General features: G+C 46.6%; 3 protein-coding genes across 3 annotated transcripts; 1 reads left to right on the top strand and 2 right to left on the bottom strand.

The window, feature by feature from the left end:
• Nucleotides 1-2,785: 2,785 nt before the first annotated feature.
• LOC120659062 lies at nt 2,786-4,573 on the bottom strand. The gene has a single exon (XM_039937130.1). It carries the CDS (start codon nt 4,571-4,573, stop codon nt 2,786-2,788), a length of 1,788 nt encoding a protein of 595 aa, XP_039793064.1.
• A 953-nt stretch (nt 4,574-5,526) lies between these two features.
• On the top strand, nt 5,527-10,603 carry LOC120659183 (kinesin-like protein KIN-14N). Its single transcript, XM_039937236.1, is given in 17 exon segments — nt 5,527-5,851; nt 6,445-6,589; nt 6,680-6,789; nt 6,871-6,990; nt 7,110-7,313; nt 7,430-7,639; nt 7,714-7,788; nt 7,942-8,088; nt 8,165-8,288; nt 8,378-8,487; nt 8,612-8,773; nt 8,865-9,064; nt 9,645-9,726; nt 9,800-9,904; nt 9,988-10,092; nt 10,179-10,295; nt 10,297-10,603. Coding segments are annotated over 17 exon segments (2,304 nt in total). The 5' UTR covers nt 5,527-5,620; the 3' UTR covers nt 10,354-10,603.
• Nucleotides 10,577-11,601, bottom strand: LOC120659184 (photosynthetic NDH subunit of lumenal location 3, chloroplastic-like). Its single transcript, XM_039937237.1, has 2 exons — nt 11,230-11,601; nt 10,577-11,138 (listed from the first exon to the last, which is right to left on the bottom strand). The coding sequence occupies exons 1-2, from the start codon at nt 11,510-11,512 to the stop codon at nt 10,750-10,752; spliced, it is 672 nt and encodes a 223-aa protein (XP_039793171.1). The 5' UTR covers nt 11,513-11,601; the 3' UTR covers nt 10,577-10,749.
• Nucleotides 11,602-24,236: the final 12,635 nt, after the last annotated feature.

Genomic DNA, 24,236 nt, shown 5'->3' with positions numbered 1-24,236 from the left:
TTCTTTATGTTTTGGGATACGTATACACTATTACACAGTATAGAGGGAGTAATAATACGTCTCTAGATACTCCCTTTTGTCGACTTCGTTCATAGCTTAGACAACAGAATTTACATTTATAAAACCTTCAAATACACGATATAACTACTTCCAAAATGCCTCTTAAGATATATAAAAAATAACATAGTACGCCTGTAAGATATATTACCCATCAGTAGGGGTGGTAAAGGGCCCAACATTTTGAACTAGAAAATCTAAGGATCGGGCACTAAAAGGACCGGGCTCTAAACATATGTATTTTTGAACTAAAATTTTTAAGAACTTTATTGGGTTGTGAAGAGGCCATTAGGGCCATGGCCCATTACCACCCCTACCCATCAGAAGAAGTCCCGGTTCTAATAACTAATAAGAAGTTGTTTGGATGTTAAGTTTCATATATGCATGGGAACTTCTATATATAGATTCCTTAAAACTAGTTTTAGTTTTTTATATTTAGAAAATTCTTGTTTGTTTCCTCTAACTAATTTCCGTATAAAACCAGTGTAAGCCTCGTTTTCAGTTCCTAGCTGGAATTATCATGATCTCCAGGGTGCATTGTCGATTAGAACTGCTTTATTTGCTTGCATTGCATGCGTACGCCTGTTATCCGAGCTAGCACAAAGCAGGGTTGAGCACTTTTTTTATGACTAGTAAAGTGTACGTGCGGTACACACGTATTTCTTAAAATGTAGTACATAGTTTTAGTAATAAGTTTTTATATCAACGGAAGGATGTTTTTCAAAAAAATTCTAATAAATAATAATTTTAGTTGAGTAACCAATAGTTTAATATCACACATTAAAGTTATGCAATAACCACAAAACATAATCCATGGTCCCAGGCCACAATTATTTTCATCCACTTCGAACTTTAAAAGTCTTATAAAATTGTATATACCTTTCTGACACATTAGTGACATCAAATAAACCTAGTAGACAATAATGTCTTATTAAACCAATGTAGATGGCAGCAAAAACCACCTAACTTTTCGAACCAAATATAAAAGTCGCTAGCCTAAATGCATTTCAACCAATTGACACCACCATGTAAGCTTCTAAAATAGAATCTCGCAAAAGCTTAGTTTTATTTCAGATGTTTTGTATTGTCTAGAATTCTCTTGTACTTTCGTGTGCCCACCAGAAAAAGAAAAGATAAAATTCATTTTTAGCCATCCAACTATTGCCCGAATTTTATTTTGTTGACGTGGATGCCTCTCTCCTTTCCTTCTCTTCTCTTCTCTCTCTCTCCTCTCACCCTGCGCCGACTGCCGCCCTCCCTCCGCACCGGCCGCCGGGATCCAGCCCGCTCCTCCGCCGCCAGCCGCGAGATCAAATCGGCTAGCCTGCGCAGGAACAGGAAGTGGAGGGCGGCAACGCAGAGGAGGCCAAGGAGGGAGGGCGAGCGTCAAGCTTGAGCAGGAACGCCGGAGCGACGGGCGGTGCGGGAACAAGACCGGCAGATTGGCGATGCATGGGTTTAGCAGGGGCACTGGCGAGCGGGTATAGGTGTGATCCATGGCTGCAACGCTCATCTTGCAGCAGTCACCGGCCGCTGTCCCTGCCCTTCCTCCTCCGCCGACAGATGGAGGGGTGGCTGGCCGCGCTAGCCAGGAGCAGCGCGGCTGAGAAGAGGAGGCTGCATTCGTGGCTGCGCCGGAGAGGCAGGCCCGCCACCGGGGACAAGGAGGCATCCGGATGAGCCCCGTCGCCGGCTGGAGCTACGGGCGGTCCAGCACCGCGTTCCCCGCGGTGAGCTGCGCCGGAGTTGCAGGTGGTCCCTGGTCGTCGAGGGCGTGCCCAGGCGGCGGCGGTTAGGACGGCGGGCAGGGCGGCCGTGGGCATGACACGGCGGTGGTCTGGACGGCCGGCGTGGTGGCTGCGGGCATGGCGTGGCGACACCCTCGATGACTAGCACGGCGGCGACCAGCAGTACCTGTGCAGTGGGGGCTGTGCTGCATGGGCGTCGGAGGGAGCTCGGCTCAGCCCGAGCTAAGAGAGAGATGGGAGACAAGACCATGCAGGGGTGTTTCTACAAACGTTTGAAAGTGTGGCACCACGTGGCATGCCACTTCGAGGCGCGGGAGAGCCGGCAGTTGGCGCCGTCGCCGAAAGAGGGCTCAGTAGAGGAGCTCTTACAAGTGAGAGCCCGAGGGGGAAATGAGGTTGCCTCATCCGTCGGGGATTTGGATGAGAAATCAATTGGAGGGTGTTTTTCCGTTTCAGCCATCAAAGTTAAGGCATGAGTTCAGAAAAGAGATTGGTTTGAGTTGCCCTAAGGAGAGAGAGAGATGAGAGATTGAGGGAGAAACGAGCAAATAGTAGAAGATAAGACCATGTAGGGGCGTTTCTATAAATATTTGCAAGTGTGGCACCACGTGGCATGCCACGTCGACTTGGTTATTTGTGTGGTGCATTTGGGATCTTAGATGGATAACTTAACATGATTTAGGGATCCAGATGGACGATTTGAGAATTAGGTATCTAGATGAAACTTCGGAACAAGTTTAGGGATCAGGTGCAATTTACTCAAGCCAAATTAAACTCGCATCCATGCATCAGATTACACACAATATCGACCAACAGTCAATCGTAAAAGGCTAACACTAAAAATAAGCTAATTAAAACAGACTTATTATTATCAGCTGCCCGTTAGTACGTACGTACGTTGTCCGTTTGCTGCACCGGCCGGCCGCCGCGCCGGAGAAGATCTATCGATGATCGGCGGCGATCGAGCGGGCATACTGCAGCTACTGGTCGTGCACGATGAGCTTGGTCTTGGCGTCCCCTTCGTGTATCTGGTACATGTCGCCGAGCCCCATGTGCGCCATGAGGAACCAGACGAGGGTGATGAGCTCGCCGCCGCGGCTCAGCTGCCGCACGTGCGTGCTCCCCCGGCACCTGCCCGCCGAGTACGTCAGCATCTCCCGCCACACCCCCGCCACCACCTCCCACATCAGCTCGTCGTCGTCGAGCTCCCTCAGCGCCTTGGCCAGGATGACGGCGTCGAACAGCACCGACTTGCTCCGGTCGCCCTTCACCGTCGCCGGCTTCTGCGACGTGTTCACCCGCAGCAGCAGCGCCCGGGCGTCGTCGTCGTGGCCGGCCACCCACTCGTCCATGGACGCGAAGAAGCGCCGCGCCTCGGCGCACGTGTCCCGGTACCGGAGCAGCCCGATGCCCGCCGTCGCCGACAGCATCTCCGGCTGCTTGATCAGCAGGTACAGCATGTACTCCGACAGGGTCTCGCCGATGGGCCGCAGCCGCGCTTCGGTGGTCATCGGCGTAGCTGTCGCCTTGTTGTCCTTGACGCGGCACAGGTCGGTGGCGACGTGCCACAGCAGCAGGGACTCGTCGAACTCCCTGCCGGCCACGCTGTCCATGATAAGCTTCAGCTTGTCTTCCCCGGCGGGTAGCTTGATGATGGCATTCTCGTGGCTCTTGATGGCGCGCTCGCCACGGCAGCCACACTCCTTCATGATCTTCTGGAACCCGTCGCTGCTGCCTGCTGTTGTGTCGTCCAGCTCGGCCTTGAGCACAATGGCGGCGTCCCTGAGGCCATGGAAGACGAAGTCCAGGAGACTGCCTTCTCCGCTAGCAGCAGTGGTGAGGAGCGGCATGCGCCGGATGAAGACTAGGTCGTCGACCATGTCCCCGAGGCAAAACTTGTCGGCGACCCTGAGCCAGAGCCTGCGCTGGTCCGGCTTGCCGAGGCAGTAGCTGACGAGGTTCAGCTGCGAGGTCTTGCCGGACCACCGCCGCGCCCGCCACCGCTTGGCCGCCCTGGTGAGGCGCGCCAGCCACCTGAAGCGCCGGGACTCCTCCTCCAGGTAGACCGTGACGCGGTTGGAGAAGAGGAGCATGAGCAGCGCGGCGGCGTCGAGCGCCAGCCCTCCCAGCAGGAGCGCGTACTTGATGGCGACGTCGACGCGCCTGATGCCGTGGCGGGGCTTGTCAAGGAGGAAGAATATAGCAAGTGCGGCGACGAGGCAGCCGGAGCGGAGGGCCCAGACGGCCCGGCGGTGGGCGACGGGCGCCTTGGTGTACACCATGTCGTAGATGAAGTTGAGCTCCACCTGGATGACCTCGAACGCCTCGGCGGGCGTCATGTCGTCGCGCAGGAAGAAGGCCTGGCTCAGGCGGCGCTCCTTGAAGCTGAGGATGAGGTTGACGAAGAGGCGGCGGAAGATGAGGAAGAAGTCGTAGGCGGGGCCTTGCTGGCCTCGCCGTCGGCGATGATGACCTCGACGTGGAGGCCGGCCCTGTGCGGGGACCACGGGGTTGCCGCGCAGGGAGCAGAAGAAGATGACGGAGGCGGAGAAGAGCTCGAAGAGGAGGCCGATGAGGTGGCGGAGCCAGAGCTCGTTGTCCTCGAGCGAGTAGGCGGTGATGGTGTCGGGGCCGCCCAGGTGGAGCAGCAGGAAGGGCGTCCAGAAGGCGAAGATGATGGGGCTGCTGCCGCCGCCGCTGTCGGAGGAGGCGTTGTTGGTGACCGATCGCGAGGAAATTAAGTGAACAAATAAAATAAACACATGCATGCATAGGAATGAGCAACTGAGCATGCGTGCTGCTCACCTGTTGGTTTCTTCCCAAATTATATTGACCTTGATCCAGATACCTAGCTAGCTCCGATCCAACACCTTACTTGGAATACTATATTTATAAATGATGGATTGATCTCCACCAGTTGGCCCAACGGTCACTGGGCCCTCGACTCGCGTCCTGATCGGGGACGCCCAGCCCAGAACGGCTGGTGGGCCCCCGTCGCGCAGTGCCATATAAAAGAGAGAGGTGGGGTTGATGGCTCGACACGAGGTTCGCCGCTGTTCTGTTACCCCACCGAAAACCCTAGTCGCGACCCGATCTACGCGAGGCACTGAAGCGACGGGAAGCCCGCCGCCCTTGTGCCACGCCGTCGTCGACCTCAGGTCTCCGGTGACCCTGCAACGGCCACTGCACCGCGCCGCCACCACCCCAGCGTACCCGTGACTCCGCTGTACGGCGCCATGGATGCAGTACGGGCTACGAGCAATGTTTTCCCCAACAGAAAGTGAGTTCTCCCATTTAATTTACACCCTAGTCGATCCAATAGTTCTAACAATATATGCTAGCTGCCGGAGCCGGACTACTGTTGGTGTTGCCCAGCTCTGTGTGCTGTGTGCAAATCGATAGGCTGCTGCATGCACGCCATCTTTTCACGCTTGCATTGCATTGCATCACCCAACAGCTTCTTCACTTCCACAATTCGAGTTAGTTCAAAAAGAATTCCTTAATTCAACTATTATCATAGAGATTCGTTGATCTTTTTCCTCGAGGGGCAGAGAATCGACGGTCAATTTGGCCCAACGAATATGGTGGTGTTGTGGGCCTTGGAGGAGCAGCGCCCGCGCCTCCTGTGGTCCCCCACACATGCGCACCGAAATTCGAACGATTTCAAATCTCCCCCCTCTCTCTGGCTCCCATTCCGTCCGCCGCCGCTTACCCCTGCGTCCCCAATCCAATTCCAAATCCAATCCCCCCCGCTCCTCCTCCTCCTCAAACCCTAGATCGATCCACCCACCCACCCACCCACCTATCAGCCCGCCATGTCCGCGCGAGGGGTGCGCCCAGGGATGCTGCGCCAGAAGGAGAACACCCCGGCGGACGCGCAGGCCGGCAAGCGCCAGCGCACCGCCACCGGGGCCGCGAGGCAGCCGCTCTCCGCAGCCGCACAGCCGCCGCCGCCTGAGGACGAGCCCATGGTCTTCGCGGGCAGGGAGGACGTCGAGGCCCTTCTCAACGAGAAGATGAAGGGCAAGAACAAGATGGACTATAAGGTGACTCGCACTCCATCCGCCTTCTTATTCTCTCTCTCGTCCCCGTGCTCGCTCATGTGCACGCACGTAATTTTGGGCATCTTGTCTCTCTAGTTCAGCCGGGAACCCGTCCGTTCATGCCCTTAGCCTGCATCGCTGTACTAGTAACCTGTCACCACTCATGTAGTGCTCTCAACGGTGACCTGCCTGACGTGTTAACACCATTTCTGGATTACCGAAACTACAGGAATATGAGTCAGTAACTTCCTTGGGGCCGTTTTACTATTTCCTGTCAACATGTGGCATCAAGTAAATTGCAGATCAAACTATGTTTTCGCAGAAAACAGAGGGCACGAACCAGTAACAAAACATAGAGTTTCAAACAAAAACATAATTACAAATTTATATTTGTGCTACAGATAAGCTTCTCTCCATGACATTCATGAAACTTCCACCTAAACCACCTGCTGCAACATTGGAAATGTTTCCTGTCTTTGTTAGGTGATGACTTCTGATTTTAACATTCTATGACTGACTGTTCGTCCTTAATAATGTGATTTTCTGTATGCTTATACCCTGTTCTGTCCCCATTGGTCCACAAATTCGCTGTGCAGGGAAGGAACGAACAGATGATGGAATACATCAAGAAGTTGCGGGCCTGCATAAAATGGTTGCTTGAGAGAGAAGATGCAAACCTTGTTGAAATTGGGAACATTAGTGCCCGGCTTGAGGCTCAAGGAAAAGAACACTCCGAGACAGGTAACGACCCTTTCAAGTTGACACATAATGGATAGTTTTTTTTCTTCTAATTATATGTTTTATTGACTGAGATGCTATTGCATCATCTAGTGGCTGAGTTGAAGAATTCTATTGATGAAGCAAGGTCAATAAATGAGGAGCTTCAGAAACAGTACACTTCTCTACAAGAGACTCTGGAGAAGGTCAAGGCCGAGAAACTGGTTGGTGACTTGAGTTTGTGGCTTAATGTTTTCTTACTACTGCTATGACATTCTGTACTCAAGAGTTTTATTAAAATGCAGGATGCTCTACATGCTCTAGATGAGGAAAACGATGCAAGGACATCAGCTGAATCAATGAAGAATAAGCTTTTGGAAGATTTGAAAAGAATCAAGCTGGAGGAAACCCGCCTTAATGACCAGGTATAAGCTAACATTTTTATGAATGCACCCCTATTTTTCCAAAAATGAACTTGTTTTGAAACATACTGATGAGTCATTTGCTATTGTTTGTGCTTTGCTTGTTTTTTCTTCTTCTTTAGATTAAGATGCTTCAGGACACAAACAAAAGGCTTCAAGAATATAACACAAGTTTGCAGCAATATAATAGCAATCTCCAATCAGATGCAACAAAAAATTCCGAAACAATAGCAAAGCTGCAAAAAGAGAAGAATACGATGGTGGAGACAATGAATGGTCTGAAGGATCATGCTAACTCAGTAAAAATGCAGCTTGATTTGACAAAGGTAAAATATTAGTTGCATCCTATCAGTATGCCCTTAGCTTGATTCATGTACATAATTTTTCTTATTCAGTGTATACACAATGATCATGATGTCTTTATAATGTTGGGTCTTTCTAGTCTTTGCAAACTGAAGCTGCAAAACAAAAGGATGATTTATTAAAGGAGCTTGAAGGTCTTAGAATGGAGCTTCAACGTGTACGGGAGGACCGTGACAATAAGTATGCCGAAGTAAATTCTTTGATGGCTGAGATAGGAACATACAAAGAAATGACAGGAAAAACTGCCATAGAGTTAGATGGTGCCATGACAAGAACTGCTGCGCTTGAGGTATTTGTTTATCCTGATGCTTTGATTTTCTATCTGCGTAGACAAAATTGGCTAACATTTTCTTAATGAAATAGGAAACCTGTTCATCCCAGAGACAGATGATAGAGACATTGGAAACTAAGCTTGCATCTGCCAGTGAAAGGTTAAAGGTGGGCACACTCCTATTTCTTCATTCCAAATCTTGTTCTAATACTGTTTTATATTTAAGTATCACATGTCTATCTCTTTGTTTTTAATGTATTGAGTGCTTGCATTTGGTAGGGGGGCATGCATAGATATCTAACCTTGTTTCAACTATACAGATGTCCGATTTGACGGCCTTGGAAACCATGACTGAGTATGAGAATCAAAAGAAAATGTTGAAGAGCCTTCAGTCACGCCTAGAAGAAGCAGAGCAACAAATTCTAGATGGCGAGAAATTACGAAAAAAGCTACACAATACGATCCTTGTAAGCCCTCTTGAACTTCAAAAACTCCAACATATATATATGTTATTTACCTATTTTCAAAATTATTTCTTTGTAGGAGCTGAAAGGAAATATTAGAGTATTCTGTAGAGTAAGGCCTCTGCTACCAAATGAGTCAGGAGCTGTCTCATATCCAAAGAGTGGAGAAAACATTGGCCGTGGTGTTGAGTTGATGCATAATGGTAAAGTCGTCTACAATCATTTCTATAACTTTGCTATATTGTTTTTATATTTCTTAATTTGAATTGATTGTGTTTCTCATTGTTTTCAGCTCAAACATATTCATTTACTTTTGATAAAGTATTTGATCATTCAGCATCACAAGAACATGTGTTTATCGAAATATCTCAACTGGTGCAAAGCGCTCTGGATGGCTATAAGGTACAATCTTTAGATGATTATGAGTGAGATTACCTTTATTGGCTCTTGAAATAGTTTTCCCTTTTCTGTCAAATAACTTCTATGTTTCTTGGAATGGAATTGACACATGTTAATTCATTATTAGGTATGCATATTTGCGTATGGTCAAACTGGATCTGGAAAAACATATACAATGATGGGTAATCCAGATTTAGATGATCAGAAAGGAATGATACCAAGATCCCTGGAACAAATATTTCAAGCTAGCCAGGCTCTTAAATCGCAGGGTTGGAAATATAATATGCAGGTGCGTCCTTGCTAATTTATTTATTTTGTTGAACTAACTGGTGGATTAAGTTTTCTGTAACTGTTATGATGATGTTCTTCAAAATTTTTAGGCCTCGATGTTGGAAATCTACAACGAGACTATAAGGGACTTGCTTGCTGCAAATCGCATGGCTGCTCAAGATGGTGGTTCTTCAAAGTACACAATCAAGCATGATGCCAATGGTAACACTCAAGTGTCCGACCTCACGGTTGTGGACGTAATTAGTATCAGTGAAGTTTCTTCTCTTCTTAGAAGGGCTGCTCACAGCAGGTAACACATTTATTTTCTGATTTTTCACCACAAATATTTGCTTGTAAGAGTAGAAAATAATAAAGTACTACTGATCATGAATGTTTGCTACTTTATTTGGTTATCATTAATTTTGGAAACACATGTATGTAATATATAAAAAAGGCTATGTTGTTGTTGTTGTTGTTGTTGTATGTATGTATGTAATATATATGCAGATGTGTACATAGAGAAGTCGATACATTATATGGCGTTAACTGTCAACTTCTTTGTGATATCTCATACGTGATTACGATCAACTCTCAATTTTAAGAATTACAGTATTGCTTTATATTTTCTAACACATAACAGAACGTAAATCTTGATAAAGCACACAATCAGTTCTGTTTTAAGCTCTTCACAAGATACTACTGTATACTTTATATAATTCTTTCAATAGGGCATTGATGTTAATTTTCTAGCCTTTTCTGGTGGTATCTGCATCTCTGTAACTGTGTCACCAAACTATCTTTGAATTTCATGGTTGGAAATTGGAGATCATCAGGATAAGTTGGTTTGGTATGTTGTACCTAAAACTGTTATTTGTTCGCTTTGTTCTCAGGTCAGTTGGAAGAACACAAATGAATGAGGAATCATCCAGAAGTCACTGTGTTTTCACCCTTCGAATTTTTGGTGTAAACGAGGTATAATCTAATTTTCTTTCGATGTTGATTGGTGAACTGTTTTCACATTATAACTGACTGATTTTATCTCCAGGGAACAGATCAACAGGTTCAAGGAGTGCTCAATCTTATAGATTTAGCAGGCAGCGAGCGTCTCAACAAAAGTGGTGCCACTGGTGATAGACTGAAAGAGACTCAGGTAATTTTCTATACAGTCCCTTAGCATTTTTTGTGTTTAAAGCTATATTCCGTAATAATGCATAGTCATTACTTTGCTCTTAGGCTATCAATAAAAGCTTGTCATGCTTAAGTGATGTGATCTTCTCAATTGCAAAGAAAGATGAACATGTCCCGTTTAGGAACTCAAAGTTGACGTACCTGCTGCAGGTAATTTCCCATTTCTTACAAACTCAAAGTTGATGCACAGGTATAGCGAAAGTATCAACTGACATTTTCTTATCCTTGCAACACAGCCATGCCTTGGAGGGGATTCGAAGACGCTGATGTTTGTAAATCTGTCTCCTGAAGTGTCTTCCACTGGAGAGTCAATTTGCTCGTTGCGGTTTGCTGCGAGGGTGAACTCTTGCGAGATCGGGATCCCTCGGCGCCAAACTCAGATGCGGAGCTCGCAATGATGACATGCGGTGATGGTGGTGGCGGATTGCCAAGATCAATCCATCTGTTGATGGACCATTGGTGGTGTATGTTTGTGTTGTTTGGGTTGATTTACTGATGCAGTTGATCATTTGCATCCTGTGATGGGTGTTGGTGTGAGTTGTTGGGTTCATTTGGACTGTGGTTTGTTGATTGTGCTAACGGCCGGCCTACTGAATCTTAGGATCTGATTTGTACAAATTTGTGTGATGACTTGTGGCAAATTATTTTCTAATTCGTTGTAGTCTTGATTTGGCGTTGCAGATGTCTCTGAGCTGAGCGTGTAAACCACTGATTCTGGTACAAACTCGTACAATCTCTGGATTTGCAAATTCTGACGGCGATACTAGGATTTACATTATGAATTGAATCGGGAGAGCTGCTGCTATGCTATGCCATTTTCGCCATAAGCTCCTGGAGGATGACCTTTGTCTCGGCGTAGCGTTCGCCTATCTTGGTGTCGTCCTTGGCGGTGACGGCCTGCTGCAGGGTCTCGAAGCTGTCGAAGAGGCGGTTGGCGAGGTCGACGAAGGGCGGCTTGTCGTCGGCGGCGGTGATGAGCTTGTCGAAGTCGTAGTACATGAAGGTGGACTTGAGGCGGAGGTACTTGTTGACGTAGTTGGAGGCTTCCCTGCCGAGCAGGTCCTCCAGCGCCAGCAGGTCGAAGGCCGTGCTGCGCAGGCGGTACGCGTGCGCCGCGAAGCTGGGGCCGATGTCCGCCATGAAGATGCCGTTCTTGAGGAAGGAGCGCGTCCCCGTCTCCGGGTTGTTGATCTCCTCTGCGACGTGTGTGTGTCCGGTCTGGTCAGTGGCACTCTAGCCAGCTGCAGGTGACTGAAGAATGAATGGAACGGCAGCTGGTGGGCTTACTGTTGAGGATCTTGGGCACGGGCAAGGGGAACTCGGTGAGCCACCAGCCGTTGCTGGCCGGCTCGTCCTCGGCGGCGCGGGCGGCATCAGGCTGCCGGAGCAGGACGGCGGTTGCAGCGGCGAGGCCGAGGTGGACGGAGGCTGATCTCCTGGACGCCTGGCACGTCACTGCGCGCGGTGGCGTTGCTCGGCTGCTCCCGGACCCGGAGAAGGCATGGCCGCAGCCTGTAGCAACAGCAGCAGCCGGTGGTGCGTTGAGGCCAGCGAGGAAAGTGGCGGCCATGGGGGAGTGCGGGAGTGGATAGCACTAGCAGAGCAGGCAGCGCAGGAAGAAAAGGAAGCGTCTGCCGTTTTCCCCTGCTTGGTCCTGCTCCTCTGCCTGGATATGGATGACAGGAAATCAGGTCCACACCGCACTCTGCTCGCACCATCCTGGAGCCCTTTTTTCTTTTTTATATTTAAAAAAATCAAAATTTCAAAAATATATGTCCGTTTTGAAAAATTTCAAAAATACCCCTGGTCGCCTCCCATAGGGCGACATGCCCTAAGTGTAATTTTTTTTTCAAATTCGCAGCGAGGTCCCTAAGCAAAAAAAAAAAAAGGGGACCTGTCGCCCCCCAACGCCTGTCGCCCCCCCCCTCGGGCGACCAATGGGCCCCGCCCACAGGTGCGGCAGGGGGCCTGTCGCCCCCCCCGGGCGACAGGGAGGGCCTGTCGCCCCCCCTCGGGCGACCGGGGTACCCACCACTATATATGCCTCCGACTCCTATTCTTTTCTCATTTGAGCTCGAAAATTCCACCAAAAATCCAGAAAAAAGAGAGGGGTGATGAGAAGGGAAGCGGCGAAGCCCTGCCGGATTCAGCACTTGTGATCTACAGGTTAGTACATTTAGTTTATGTATTTTTCCATTGGTATTGTAGAGTGATTTAATTTAATTAGTGCTATAGTAGAACCATTTAAGTAAGAGTTTAATGATACTTTAATTTTTAGTTACGTAGTAGTAAATTAGTTAAGAAAATTAGTACTACGCATTTATTATTACAATTGCAGTACTATTAGAGACGTGTTTATAAATTAATTATGATTTAGAATAGAATTTGGCATATGCAGTATAGAATTTGAGTGTCATCACGTAGTTATGAATACTTATACGTTGTAGTTGAATTTCATACTTAGTTTTTACAGATTATTGAATAAGGTAGTGAAGTAAAGAGTATAACTCGATAAATATTCTGTGATATACAGATATGTCGAGCAAGATGCAGTTTCAAGTATTTTATGGTGACTACAATGTTTTATATGGGCCAAATGGAGTAGATCTTTCTGCCTTTAAGTGCACATCTAGCGCCATAGATAAACCTCTGGAAAGGAGTTTTGGTTCCATATGTAAGTGGCTGCAGCGTGGGTTCGGTGTTGATCCGTTGACACATGTGATCACCGTCCAGTCTCTTGTTAATTGGGAGGTAGAAAGTGATTCATGGGAATTGATGATGATACACAGCACTGATGACTGGCAGAAGTACATGCAAACAGCTCTAGAGCGTGGGTGGCCTCTGGCCATTCTTGTTCAAATCCGGGAGAAGACACAAAATGAAATCCAACATGGTGCAGATCAAGCAACTCCGAGTATTCGAAGAGAGACCAATTATGTTGAGCAAGATGAGTCAGAAGAGACAGAGAACCAAAACATGGGATCACAGGGCCTTGCTGATGAGGGAGAGAGGATATATAGCATTGTGGACGAGATGGAGGTAGAAGACCAAACCGCAATAGAGATGGAAGAATATGAGGGCTCATCTGATGACGAGCAGTACTCATTGCCAAAAGAGTGGAAGGAGCATGGTTTTGGCAGTCATGTCGCAGAAGACGTACGAAATCAGGAGTGGGAGTACAGAGGGAATGAGGTAGTGCAAGGTGCAACATATCCAAACATTGAAGCCGTAAAAGATACTGTGAGACTATGGGCAATATCATTGAAATGAGAATTCAGAGTCGTAAAGTCTGGCAGTAAAGAATATGAGGTGAAGTGTGTGAATGATGGATGTCCATGGCGAGTACATGCATTTAAGGGAAAATGGAAGTCGAACTGGAAATGTTCCATTGTGACAGAGCACACTTGTTTGCTGTTAGAAGTTCTTCCCTCGCATCGCAATATATCATGTGACTTTGTTGCAAAGCAAATATATGGGTTGATTATGGACAACCTAAATTATGAGTCAAAAATGATTGTTCGACACATTGAACAGACTTATCAGTACACCATTAGTTATTTGAAGGCATGGCGGGCTAAACAAAGGGTGTTCGAGATGCGGTTCGGCACATACGAGGCATCATATGATAACCTACCTCGTATGTTATCCCAGGTTGCTACTAGAAATCCTGAAAGTTTTTATGACACATACCTCGTACCAGCCGTGACTAGGGGGCAAAGAATTATGCAACGAGCCTTCTTTTGCATAGGTGCTTGTGTTAGAGCATTTCAGTGTTGTCTTCCGGTGATCTGCATTAATGGCACATTTCTGACTGGAAGGTATAAAGATCAGATACTCACCGCAATCGGGGTAGATTGCAACAACCAAATAGTTCCGCTCACATTTACATTTGTTGAGAATGAGAACTTAGACAGTTGATATTGGTTCCTTGAACGAGTGAAGATTCATGTTGTTGCTGCACGTCCAGATGTGTGCCTTATTAGTGATAGACATGCAGGTCTGCTGCAATCAATACTGAAATTGCAACGTGGAACTGCGACAACGCCTCCATTGTGGCCTGATGTCCAAAACAGGTGGTGCATTAGGCATATGGGTGGAAACTTCTATGACCATTTCAAGAACAAGGATCTTAAAAACCTGTTTAAGAGGTTGTGCACCCAAAATCAACAGAGAAAATTCAATGTATTATGACAGATGCTTGATCAGTTGACTGCAGAGCTAGTGAAGGTAAGGGCATCAGGAACAGGCACGAGTCAGGCTGCAGAGGCTAGGGATTCAATTGAGAAGCCATTTTCACACTGGATTCGAGGTGCACCTAAGGAGAAATTGTCATTCCTTTATGATACCAACGGAATACGGTATGGTATTCAGACAACGAACCATGCAGAGTGTTTCAATATGGTTATGCGTTCTTGTCATGCCTTTCCTCTTGTGGGAATTGTTGAGTTCATCATGAATGGGTGCATGAAGTATTTCAGAGAGCGTTACATGGCTGTAAGCATAAACATCAGCAACTCCCAAATTCAGTTTTGTAGAAGAGTGACACAATATTTGCAAAAGAAGATTGAAAAGGCCAAACTGCACCACGTCATATCGACAGGTACAATGGAGCATAGATTTGAGGTTCTATGCAAGGATAGAACAGGTCGTGGTATCCGTAGAGATAGGGTGGTACAGGAGAGTTTGATTACAATAGATGGCAAAGCCTTCTGCACCTGCATAAAGCTTAAGTTATTACATTTGCCATGCTCGTATCTCATTGCGGCATGTGTAGAGTCTGGGTTGTAGCCAGGAGTATTTGTTTCACCTTACTTCAGTAAGGAAGCAGCTGTATCCACCTGGGGACATGAGGTATACGGGATTGGAATAGTGGGGCCTTTCATTCAGGATAATGAGAATAAGATGTTTATTCCTGATCCAGCCACTAAGAAAGGCAAAGGCCGCCGTCAGACACGTCGTATTCGGAATGGTATGGACGAGTCCGAAGCAAGCAAGACACAAAAGCATTGCAGCTAATGTGGAGCATTGGGTCACAACTACAAGAAGTGTCCTCAGAATGCAGTTCACGATGCTGCTGATGTCGGTCCTTCAGGAAATCCCAGAGATGGAGCACCTCCTACGTTCAGACGACCATCGGCGAGAATTGCTCGTGGAAGGCATTCGGTGTCATGATCCACAATTGTATCGAACATATTTGTAATATGTAGTAATCGTGTGTCTAGTTTGTATGAAACATATCTGTAATGTATAAATATCGTGCGTGTAGTTTGTATCGAACCTATCTGTAATATATAGTAATCGTGTGTGGAGTTTGTATCGAACCTATCTATAATGTATAAATATTACGCATCCAGTTTGTATGAAACATATATGTACCTATGTGTTCTCATATATTTTTGAATGCAGGTATGGAGATGGACTCCTTGTTAGAACCAGTTATCGACTCGAGCCACAGGTCTTACTTTGCAGCTGTTGAGCACCGAGCCCTAGAGGTGCTACGTCCTCGTCCACCCGGGGAGGCGATCTCTATACACCACGATTGGTGTGACAGATATGTAATGAAATATTATTGTTTATCACTTATGTATTCGTCGGTATTCCTTTGTTTCGACAATTTTGTTTATTGCAGGTTACGTGAGGCCGGTCTACTGACTCTGAGCCATCTTGTCGAGGTTGGACCTATTCAGCTCGACCGATCCCTCCTGACGGCGATCGTTGACAGATGGAGGCCGGAGACACACACGTTCCACCTCCCGTATGAGGAGATGACTCCTACGATGCAGGACGTGGCCTACCTCCTCGGCCTCCCTATCGTCGGGGAGACTGTAGGTCCGCGTGTGGTGGCGGCCTCATGGAAGGATGACCTGGTTGACCGCGTGGAAGAAACAGGTCCGATCAACCCGCACCCGCGAGCAGCAGGTCCTTCGAAGACCGGGTTCCTACAGTTTACAGTACGTATTCATTCCATATATAAATTTAATTGTTACAATTCACATGTTCCATTGTCAGTTGAAACCATTAATCTTAATTGTTTATGCAGCCTGCCCTGTTGGCTGCGGATGCCGACGAGTACAGTGTGACCAGATCGCTGGAGGCGTACCTACTTTGGTTGTTTGGTTATATCATGTTCAACAACACTCGATAGGATTCTCCTTCCGTATGCACGGGAGATTGCGGATGGGGACGAGGACGTACCGCCCTACAGCTGGGGTGAGGCGGTACTTGCAGCCACTTACCGTGGACTCTGCGACGGCTGCATGAAGACACATGGGAACGCTATCCTGGAATGGTGCCCACTACTACTACAGCTTTGGTCGTACGAGAGGCTAGCCGTTGGTCGGCCCATGGTCAACCACGAGCCTTACCACGGGGGCATGTACGGCGACGAGGAGGACGAGAGGCCCACTATGGGAACTATCTGGATCTGGCGTCAGGTACATTCGCAACAAATCTAATTTTGTTATTCATTGTTACATGATGCATTTACGCACTTTTAATTTTACTTATTCGGAATGCAGAGGTCCTGGGCGCATGCGCAGGTTAGACGCGCATATCCTAAGTTTGTTTCGGAGCTCGACATGCTAACGCCCGAGGACGTTGTCTGGGAGCCTTACAACCCAGAGGCTGTGGCTACCCGTGCACCAGTAGGCCTGTCTTCGCACTGCTCCGCGAATGCGAGCCTGTGGCTTACTACCGCCGTCCTGGTTTTTGACATCGCGGTTGAGGCATATTGCCCCTGGAGAGTCAGGAGACAGTTTGGGCAGCGCCAAGAGTTTCCGGTGCCCACCGCGTTGGAGCGTGTCAGTCACCAGGACCACAGGTAATTATGAATGAACTTGGCTCATACATTCGTGTCGAATCTAACGATTCTTCGTGGTCCACTTTTGTAGGTTGTCAAGGAGTGGCTTGCCGTGCTCTGATGATTGGCTCACCAAGATGCAGCCGTGGGTGGACCAATGGGAACAGGCAGACGAACACTTGGTCCATCCAACAGGACCACACACAGACAGCTCCTTTAGGGCTTACCTCACCTGGTCCTTACCCCGGACTCGGGCTCGTCTGGTTTATGTTGACACTCACCCGCAGCCACACCAGGCGAGGCCTCAGGATGGCTATGCCCGACACCACGTGGAGGCACTAGCTGGCGCGGTGAGTCTCTTGATATATATATATATATTCATATTCATAAGATAATTCATGTGTTTCTAACTGTACCTTTACTGAATGGATGCAGTTTCGCCTTTGCAACATGATGGAGACAAACTGCTCGACTTACCTGACGAGGGTACGTGCCTGATCCCCAATGACCCAGTTTGAGCAGATAGAGGCATGGTCGAGGCAGCGTGATCAGTTGCGTCAGGTAGTGCACAACTTGGAAAGCCGTGTGCAGTACGAAGACAGCCACGGGTCGTCCCAGGCCTCGTCGTTATTCTCGTGTCCGTCGACCGTGCACGGGCCGACGTCGCAGTTCTTCCCAAGTGCAGGTAATGTACATATCTCTTTAAAATTAGATCAAGTGTTCCTATATATTTACTAATATCACATACAGGATACGATCCAGCTACTGCGTTCGGCCATACTGGAATGTTTAGAGGGACAACACCAGTTGGTGGACCGTATCCAGGGATGATACTGGGGCCACAGATACCGGTCTATACAGGTTAGTTTATGTTTCGTATTTTGGTTTCTACATGTCATGACGAAATACACGAGCGTACGCTAACATCCACATTTTATGCGTAGGATTCTACCCCGATGCGGGCGCCAGACCTTCTTCTTCCTCCTTTCGACCAGATAACTATGCCTTCACCTTAGACGACCTCGACAGCTTGACACCAGAAGAGCCTGCCGCGCAAGGTGACCCCGATGTCTTGGGGTATTCACAGCTAGGAGGAGCACCACTTGGGATCTCTCAGCAGCAGACACCGCAGCCCCTTGCGCGTCCTGAGCGACAGGTGAGGTCTCCAGATGTTCTCACCTACTCCGAGGGCCATGTCTGTGCCCAGCAGAGGGCTAAGAGGGTCCGACGCCCTAGGGGTGGTTAGATATATCTGATATTTGTATCTCTGATGTTTATTTGTAATGAGATAGTTGTGGACCGCTTATTTGTATCCGATGTTTATGATTGTGCTAGTTTACTTGTCATTTGTTTCTATAGATACTATTGATGTGAACTTGTTATGTTTGTGGGTTCCATAATGCTCGTGAAATAAGGGAAGTTTCTTGCGAATTTTTTCCGTGATTTAATGAAGGACAAGTTAGGTGCGGTAGGAGTTAGTGGCCGAGATCCTGCCAGACGATGATGACGACTACACACTTGAATAGCTCAAAATAGGAACCATAGTGTATCTAGCTGTGAGTACGAGATCACAGGTTGCCACTATGCTCAGCACGGCAATCACGGGTTTCCCCAAATGTCGCATTCTTTGCCCAGACATACGTGACCCAATAGCAGTGCCCTTCCACCATTTCAAAAAGATGTGACAACACGGCAACCACAACCAGCTCACCTTCAAAGCAGTCTCTCTGGCGAGGACGACGGACCTGTCATTCTACAAGCGAAGGTCTGTGGCGTGTAGTGGGGAAGGCGGCATCTAGGCGCGATCGACCTGAGCGGCAGCAATGCAGCGCTGAGTTCTGCATGCACAGAGATGCATCGAGGAGTCATTTCCGAGAATCGAATCTAACCTTTCATTGTTAGGGTCACCTAGCCTCTTCACTGTGTTGTCATGTAACACCAAAGCTCATTGTATACCCAATGTCTGGAGGTGGGTCTAGCGGGAAGAATTACTATGGTTTTGGGAAAGGAAAAGGGGGAAGAAAGGGAGACCCCATAATATGGGAGGGGCCTCTTGGACCTGATTCCTTTCCGGAACCAGTGTTTGAGTTTCCGCCACAGCACAAGAGTGAATTTACCAATGAAACTCCTCTTCGACAATACGATAACCGTAGAGAACCGTAGCAAAAATGCAGACATGGTGAGGACTGCTTAGTGCAGATGTGCACCGACGGGATGGATGGCGGTCGGCGTTTCTTTAAATGTCCACACGCATTGGTAATACTCGGTTGTTTCATTTCTTTGTCTTCAATGAGACACCTTACATGAAATTTATTTTGCAGTCTTCCGATGCTCCAGAAAACTGTGGTTTTACTAGGTGGGTCGATCTTGCACCAATTGATTCTGTTCAGGAGTTCATCGAGTACCTCCAGATAAAGATCTTTGATCTGAAATGCAAGGTGAACCATTATGAGGAAGTGAGCGAGGGTAACAAAGACGACGAATTTGATGATACCAGCAATGCTGCCGGTTCACAGGATGAACCATGCACTATTTCTTACTGCAACTGCCCTTGTCACAAGAAGAAGGACCCTGCGCTTCCGGCACCACCGCCTGCACCACTTGCAATGGGTGGATACTGCGGAGAAGGCTCAACGCAGTTTGCTACGTGGGGGTACGGCTACTAGGACTATCCTAGTGCTAGTGACATGCTGCATCATTGTGTTTGTTTTGTTTTTTTTTTAAATTACCTAAGGCATGTTAGGTTAGTCCGGAATCTGTTTACCATAGTTTGCAACGGGTTCTGCCATGCCACTTCATATGTGATGTGTGTTTCATTATCGTTGTATTATGATGTAAAATTTGATGGTTCACATTATGTAATGCATTTCTTAGTTCTTATTTCTTATCGTTATATTAATTAAATGTGTGCTTTTTAGTATTCTAGTGACATGAAAAGCTCCGAGGGCCATGTCCGTGCCCAGCAGAGGGCTAAGAGGGTCCGACGCCCTAGGGGTGGTTAGATATATCTGATGTTTATTTGTAATGAGATAGCTGTGGACCGCTTATTTATACACTTCAACGTTCGCCTCTGATCACTCTCGTATTTTCCATTACATACAATAGATGGTATGTTTATACTTCGATGCTCCATTACGACTAAGTACGATTCAAACTCGACATTATGTACATGTCCAGTGAATACAAGTTAGGTACGAGACATACATACAAGCATAATACAACATTAACAATACTAAATGCGAATACATCTTAAACCGATGAACATCATATGTTATAGATTATGGCATGAAATCATCTAGGTCGTCATCCCAGTTGACAGATGGTGGTGCTGCAGGTGGTGTAGTATGGCTCGACGAACCTCTTGGCTTTCCCTTTCTCTCTTTTCTGGATCTACGTTCATGTACAGGGGAGGAACATCATGTGTTGGAGGCCATGTTTTGGGGGGCATGAAGTCATCCATGTCGTCATCCCAGTTAACACAAGTTTGTGCTGCAGGTGGTGCAACATGACTTGACGAACCTCTTGCCTCTCCCTCTGTCTCTTTTCTGATTCTAGGTTCATGTAAAGGGGGATGAACATCATGTGTTGGAGGCCATGGTTTGGGGGGCATGAAGTCACCCATGTCGTCATCTCAGTTAACACAAGTTGGTGGTTGAGGTGCTGAAGCATGACTCGACGAACCTCCAGGCATCTGTTCTTGCGCAGGCCAAGTACTATCACCCGAAGATCTTATCCACATCCTTCGTCTAGTTTGCGGCATAAGTCCACCGAAGATACATACCAATTTACGGAAATTTGGTATCGTTTTGTTAATCAACTCCGTGTCCTCGGGGTAATCCTAGCATATAATTAAAAAACAATGTTACTGTTTCATAATATGGATTCGAAATGACGGACGAGATTACAACTGAATGAGAGTTACCTTAATGTGCATCTCATACACCTCTGGCCGCATCGATATCTTACAAGAACCTTGTAAGAATCCAATGATATTAGGATGATTCGCTAGTTCACATACTCTCATGTATATCTTCCGATGTTCTAGCAGGTGTCTCTTTACATTTTGCGTCGTAATACCTCGAAATAATGTGAAATCTTTAAACTCTACTACTTTGGACAACACCATCTCTATCGTACCATCCGCTAACGGATCCAACTTCTTACTGATAACAAGATGGGTCATGATATCAAGTATTATACTAGAATTTTCTTCGGTCCATGAAAATCCTCCACAATTGGAGACAGCCATTGCCTTATGCTGCAATATCAATAAGGTACTTTCATAATTCTATTCTAATTCATAATTAATTTAAAAATAAGTCTGTAATAGTACTGAAATTGTAATACTAAACGAGTGTTCTAAAGCACCAAATCTAATTCAGCTAATCCGCTAATTAAATTAAATTGTTATACAATATCAATGGATTCATACAGAAGTTACCGGTAGATCACAAGTACGCAATTCGGCAGAATTTTGCCGCTTTTCTTCTCCTCACCCCTCTCTATTTTTCTAAATTTTTAGGCTCAAATGACAAAGTGAATGACGGCGTATAGCGGCCAGGGCTTATATAGGGGGGAGGGACCCTGTCGCCCCCCAACGGGCGACAGGCCCCCTTGCAATTTTTTTTTGCCCAGGGACCTCGTTGCGAATTTGAAAAAAATACACTTAGGGCCTGTCGCCCTATGGGGGTGACCGGGGGTATTTTTGAAATTTTTCAAAACGGACATATATTTTTGAAATTTTGATTTTTTAAAAATTTAAAAAGAAAAAAGCGCCATCCTGATGGATGAGACACTCTTTGGTTGGGCTGCTCTACTTGTATTTTAGTGGGGATATTGGGCTCGCTGCGTGCTTCTGCTCAACGGGCCGTAAACTCTTAACAAACACTCTGCGCCTCGAGTTGAGTGGTTTCGTTTATTATAAAATAAAAAAGAAAAAAAGCCTAGACAGGAGCGTTGCAATATTTTCATATCAGTTAAGGAGGAGAAGCAATTCTGTTTCAACAAAGAAGCGATACATAAATAACAGGAATAACTCTGAAAAAAAGTACAAGGGACCAAATTAACATTAGACTGAAAAGGCCTAGTACCCCACAAGCTTGAACTCGAAGGTAAACACCTAAGGGAGTCCTTGAGGTGAGTGTCTCGTGTCCGTGTCTCTCTGATCTTTGCGTGAGGGCATGTACAATGGCAATAAATACCTCGTCTGCGCGAACGGTTTAGGCTCATATTTACTCATAAATTTCGTAAACACAAAAAAAACCCGTCACATCAAATATTTCAACACATGCATGGAGTACTAAATGAAGTCTATTTATAAAACTTTTTGCATAGATGGGCTGTAAATCGCGAGACGAATCTAATGAGCCTACTTAATCCATGATTTGCAATAGTGATGCTGCAGTAACTATCCACTAATTATTGATTAATCATGGATTAATTAGCATCATTAGATTCGTCTCGCGATTTACAACCCATCTGTATAAAAAATTTTATAAATAGATTTTATTTAGTACTTCAAATTAGCAAGATTCTAACACAAAAAATTTTGCGCTCGAACTAAACACGACCTTATTTTGATTACCAATGGAGAATTGAGTACTATACTAACGCGCCAGGAATTGGCGCGCGCTCATGCGTCGCGGCCCCACGTGGGCCCGGGAGTACTGTTTATCATTTAAAAAATAATAAAATGTACTGTTCATGTGGGGTCGGGGGTACTGTTCATAATAAAAAATAATAAAAAGGTGCTATTCATGTGGGCCCCACCGGGTACTGTTCATAATAGAAAAATATAATTCGAAATTAAAAATAAAAAAATTAAAAAGTGGCCCCATGTGTTTAAATGTTTAGTTTTTTATGAAAAAAAATTATATATACATTTACCTCTATTATATATTGGATTTTATTTTCACTTTGTGAACTCGCAAAATATAATTGAATCATACATTCATTTCTAACCCTATCATTTTTTATACCAAAATTAATAATTAGTGTAAGCTAATCCATCAATTATATCTACTAACATACACAAAATAAATTCTTCTATGTACTAATTATACAGGGATGGGCCCTGTGTGTTATTTAGGTGTTACCCACATAATATTCAATTGGAATCCACCCACAAAATATATTTAATTATTTATTTACATGAAAACAATAACCATATTTCATACACTACGTCTACACGTGCTAGCCCCTACTACTTATTGGATTTTAATTCCACTTCATAAACTCGCAAAATATAATTATATGACAATCTATCAACTATACCTATCACACTTCATTCAATACATCAACACGTTGCCAAAATATATCAGCACGATATTGCTTTAACTGTAATATACGATAATATATTTTTATTATTATTTTACATCAAATCTTTTACTACAGGCGCGCAAAGCGCGCCAACCTGCCTAGTTATTGCTAAACGGGGAGCTATCGTCGTCTCACGAGAGGACGAGTTCGACTCGTGGTCCGAGCGCGAAGCAACTCCTCGGCGACCGCTGTATGAGCGCGGCGGCGACTCAGCGACAAAGGCCCTGATCTTCTGCTCCCCATGCCGATTTTGACGGGTAGAAGCTCGCGCGAAATCCCCATGGCGGCAAACTCCGCAGGCACGCGTTTCTTTCCCCCCCTTTTTTCCATCCGTTCCCAACAAATCCCCCCACAACAGCAGCAATCGGCGGATGCAGCGGGGCCATAGGGTCGGAGCAGCAACCGGCGGCCGCGGCTGCGTCCTTGGAAGGCGAATGGAAGGAGCTTGCGGCGACGGCACGGGATCGAAAGCTCGGGACAATGGCGACGGCAGCGCGGGGCGAGAAGACTGCGGCGGCTGCGACGACGGCGTATGGGAGGAAGGTGGCAGCGGTGAGGGGCGACAAGTCTGCGACTGCGGCGACGACGGCGCATGGGCAGTAGCGTCCTTCCGAAGTGCCAAGGTTCGCCGGCCCTACCCTTGCCTGTGGCCGATTCAGCACTAGCCCAAGGTTTGCGGCCCCTCCAAGCGGCGGCAGGATCTTCACGGCCACCCCAAGGTCCAACGGCGGCATCAACTTGTCCGGCAGCCCCAGCTTGACGTCCTCAACCATGGCCAGGCATGAATCACTGATTTATGTCGATCCGAGAAAATGGTAATCATATTCCTGCTCCCTCCTGTTTCTGAATGTGAGCTTGTCTGATGGCTGTGACCTTGTGAAGCTTTCTGAAAGGTCTGATTATTGGTATCTCCTATAACTAGATATCTGCTCTATTCTCTTTGTAATATCACTGGAGATGTGGTTACTGCTTTTGTATGCCAATCAACTGACTTAGCTCAATAGTACAACAGTTGTTGGAAAGGGGTTGTTCTGTTCTAGTCCTAGGGAAACTTCTTCATGGTGAGATCAAGTTCATTAGCCTAAGTTAGTATGTTCCCCCCTTTGTTTAAGTTTCCTATTTGATTGCAGCTTATTAGACTTATACAAGAGATGGATTCTACTGCTGGCTAATTGTG

Source organism: Panicum virgatum, chromosome 2N, assembly GCF_016808335.1.
Source record: "Panicum virgatum strain AP13 chromosome 2N, P.virgatum_v5, whole genome shotgun sequence".
Classification (NCBI taxonomy): Eukaryota; Viridiplantae; Streptophyta; class Magnoliopsida; order Poales; family Poaceae; genus Panicum; species Panicum virgatum.
Note: the sequence above shows the minus strand (reverse complement) of the source record. Positions and strands in the feature narration are given on the sequence as shown.